General features: G+C 37.8%; 1 protein-coding gene across 2 annotated transcripts in view; it reads left to right on the forward strand.

The window, feature by feature from the left end:
* Positions 1–2,221, forward strand: part of gab3 (GRB2 associated binding protein 3) — an 18,193-nt gene extending 15,972 nt beyond the window's left edge. Inside the window, exons 9-10 of one of the 2 annotated variants that reach the window (XM_015391447.1) lie at positions 499–618; positions 1,562–2,221. In XM_015391447.1, coding sequence (XP_015246933.1) covers positions 499–618; positions 1,562–1,681 — 240 coding nt within the window. In that variant the 3' untranslated portion in view covers positions 1,682–2,221. The remainder of the gene's footprint in view (positions 1–498; positions 619–1,561) is intronic. The other variant, XM_015391448.1, reaches the window with a different exon arrangement.
* The last annotated feature ends 934 nt before the right edge of the window (positions 2,222–3,155 follow it).

The following is a 3,155-nucleotide window of genomic DNA, read 5'->3' on the forward strand; positions in this document are numbered from 1 at the left end:
CAGCTGATATTTCTTTATATGAAACTCCTTGTCTTGTGGAAAAAAAAAAAAAACGAACTCACGGAGCAATTTCTCTGTAGCATTATTAGCCTTTCTGTTATCTAGTGTAAGTTTTGCTCTCCTTTTGTTGGAGCCTGAATAGACCACAGAAATATCTCTATGTACCTTAGAAAATACAGTGTCCTTCTAATTAGGTTCTTATATCTGTGTGCTTCCTCTGCTTCATTTCAAGCATCTTACTGATATTAAAACTAGATCTTTTTAATTCACTGAATAATCCTCACCCCAGTGTTAGAGTGGTGCTGTGGTTCTTACTATCTAGTGTTCGTTGCCCAGAAAATATTGATGTTTACAGCCAGCAGGACTTAGTATATTCTAGTTAAATACAAATAGGAAGCAGTCAAATAGACTTTTAGATCTGGAATATAAAATATATGCTTTAAAATGGTTAATCCAGGCTTGAAGACTGAGGCTCATATCCCACCCTCTCTCTGGCAGGAATCAAGGCAGTCATTCTGTCTCCCCTTTGATGGAGCAGCTCAGCCTTGGAAGAGAAGCTCAAACCTTGATTATCTGTCACTGGATTTTAACTCTGCATCCCCTTCCCCTGTGCAAAAGGTATGTTTTAGCAGATTAATTCAATTGATCAATTCCTGATTTATTCTACTAATGACTTGCAACTGAAAACTGTGTATTTTATTGCTGTTAGTGTTGCCTTTTGTATTTCCACTAGGAATTATAAAAACATGTCTCACTGTATGATCAATTGAGTGTATTGAGCTTTTTGTAGGAGGGAGAGCTCACAGCTTAAAGTGATATATGAGTGGGACTGTTGGGAGTAGTTCTGAGTTGTTATTGTTGATCATGCTGTAGCCCTTTGACAACAAGCACTCATTTTTAAGCAAATTGCTTTAAGCTTTTAGTTGCCATTTAAAGAAGCATTAGGTTCAGACCCATATATGGCTGAAACAATTAATCGGATTAATCGTGGTTAATCGATTACTGAAATAACCGTCAACTAATTCAGTAATCGATTGATCGTTAACTGGAGCATAGGGACTGTAGAACATGTCATTAGCTGACAGAGCAATCCACCTAGAGTAGTAATTATGTCAAAATTGCAAAAGGATATGTAAACACTTTGCATTTAAGATTAGAAAGAATTGTTTTCATCGGTCAAAATGTTCTATCCATAACCCAACAAGTGGAAAAGTTTTAGTTTTCTGCTGGTTTAATTTAGTAAAAAAATCTTCTTTGAGGAACCTTTGGCTATCCAATTATTAATCGATTAATCGAACAAATGTCAACAGATTAATCGATTTGCAAAATAATCGTTAGTTGCAGCCCTAGATCCATATAACAGCGGTATAGCTTTATGAATCTTCAAAGTTTTTGTAACTAGTGGATCTTACTTACTTCATAGAATCCCACCTCATCAATACAACAATTTTCCTTAAGAAAATTAACAAAATTACAAACAGCTTTAAAGATTGCAAAAAAGGTCTATAAAATCCCACCACATCTCTTTACTATCTCCCTCTCTTTCATTTGTTACGTCCAGCAGAAGCCATTTTTCTCTGATGAGTACAAAGTGGACTACGTGCAGGTGGACGAGAAGAAGACTCAGGCCCTTCAAAACACCAAAATGGAGTGGAAGGATGTCAGACAATCAAAAACCTGAACGCAACACATTTGATGATGCAGTCTTTGAGATGAACATTATTACCAGAGGATCAAAATATGGAGCGAGTACGACGGACGTGTATGGGAAGGACGGAGGAAAAAGCACTTTGAAAAAGAGCACTGAAATTAAAACCACAAAAGCCACTGAAGCCATGAGATACTTGTTTTTCTAGAGGAAGCACAGAATCACACCCTGCAGACCAGAAATGTATATTTTACTTGATCATGCAAATCTCACTGTGATTTTTTTTCAGCTCATTGTAGCCTAAGAATCTACATTTTGTCAAAATGAAAAAAAGCTGTAAATACATGCATAAGTGTAATATAAAGATCTAAGTCTACGTGATGGTCTGAGCGTTGGAGTTTTATAAAGGGCATTGAAACATTTCAGGGTACTCAGGCAGCATACTTCCCACTCAACATGTGTATGTGGGAATCATAAGGGTTTTGCACATACTGAATGGCGAAAGAGTGGATAAGTGAAATCTTTATGTGGGAGAAACTTGAGATGAAAATATGTTCAAATTAAACCTTCCAAAATTTGTATTGGTTTCCTGTTTTTCACAAAGGTGTCTGCATCAAACCCCATATAGGTAATTAACATGAGGCCAAACAGCAAACGTTTTCTTTCCCTTTATATTTCCAATCAACACAACAAAAGACAAATAATAAATATAAGTACTTATTTTTTTGTAAAATATTAAAACTTTTTTTTTTTTATTATTGTTATATTATTTATCTTATCACTTAAAATGACCATAATTTCTCACTTCGTTCTGTATTCCCCTTTAGTTGTAGAACAATGCGTTCCCATGGTTACGAACATGTTGCGTCACTGACATGCGCCGTGAGGAGCCAGGAAAGGAGATTTTGGAGAAAAAAAAAATCGTCCAAGTAGTGAGAGACTGGACATAATTCCTGCTTGTTTAATTTACCCCAGTAGGAAAACTCGGCATGTTTAATCAGTGTCAGAGACAGCTGCACATCTGTGGTTTCGACCTTTTTGTGTTTTTCTCACTTCTGGTGGGACAGAGTTAAGGAGGCTAGCAGCCCGATTAGCATCACATCTACAAACTGAAGGGGGGAGACTATGGAAGGGAGGGAGGGCACACTGGTGAGTGTCCTCAACGTTATTAGTTAGCAAGCACCACAGCTAGCTAAATTTAGCCTGAAACAACTGGAAACGCTGCTCCGAGGCCTGCCTCGACCTCAGACCAGGTGCTGCACACAAGTTAAAGCCAAGTTAGCTTTGGCAGCAATAAGGCACCGGATTGAGGCCATTAAAACGAGCCGTTTGGCCGCTGCGGCTGATACTACGGTAAGTTTACTCCATTAGTAGTTATGTTAGCTCAGTTTAATGTCTGCCTCTGGTTCTATGTTGCCTTCATAAATAAATATGGGCAAGATCCCCCTTTATAAAGTGGCTCTGTGGTAAAGCAGCTGCTGCGTTTGAACATGTAGCCTGTTGCTTC

Source organism: Cyprinodon variegatus, unplaced genomic scaffold, assembly GCF_000732505.1.
Source record: "Cyprinodon variegatus isolate N-32 unplaced genomic scaffold, C_variegatus-1.0 Scaffold542, whole genome shotgun sequence".
NCBI lineage: Eukaryota > Metazoa > Chordata > Actinopteri > Cyprinodontiformes > Cyprinodontidae > Cyprinodon > Cyprinodon variegatus.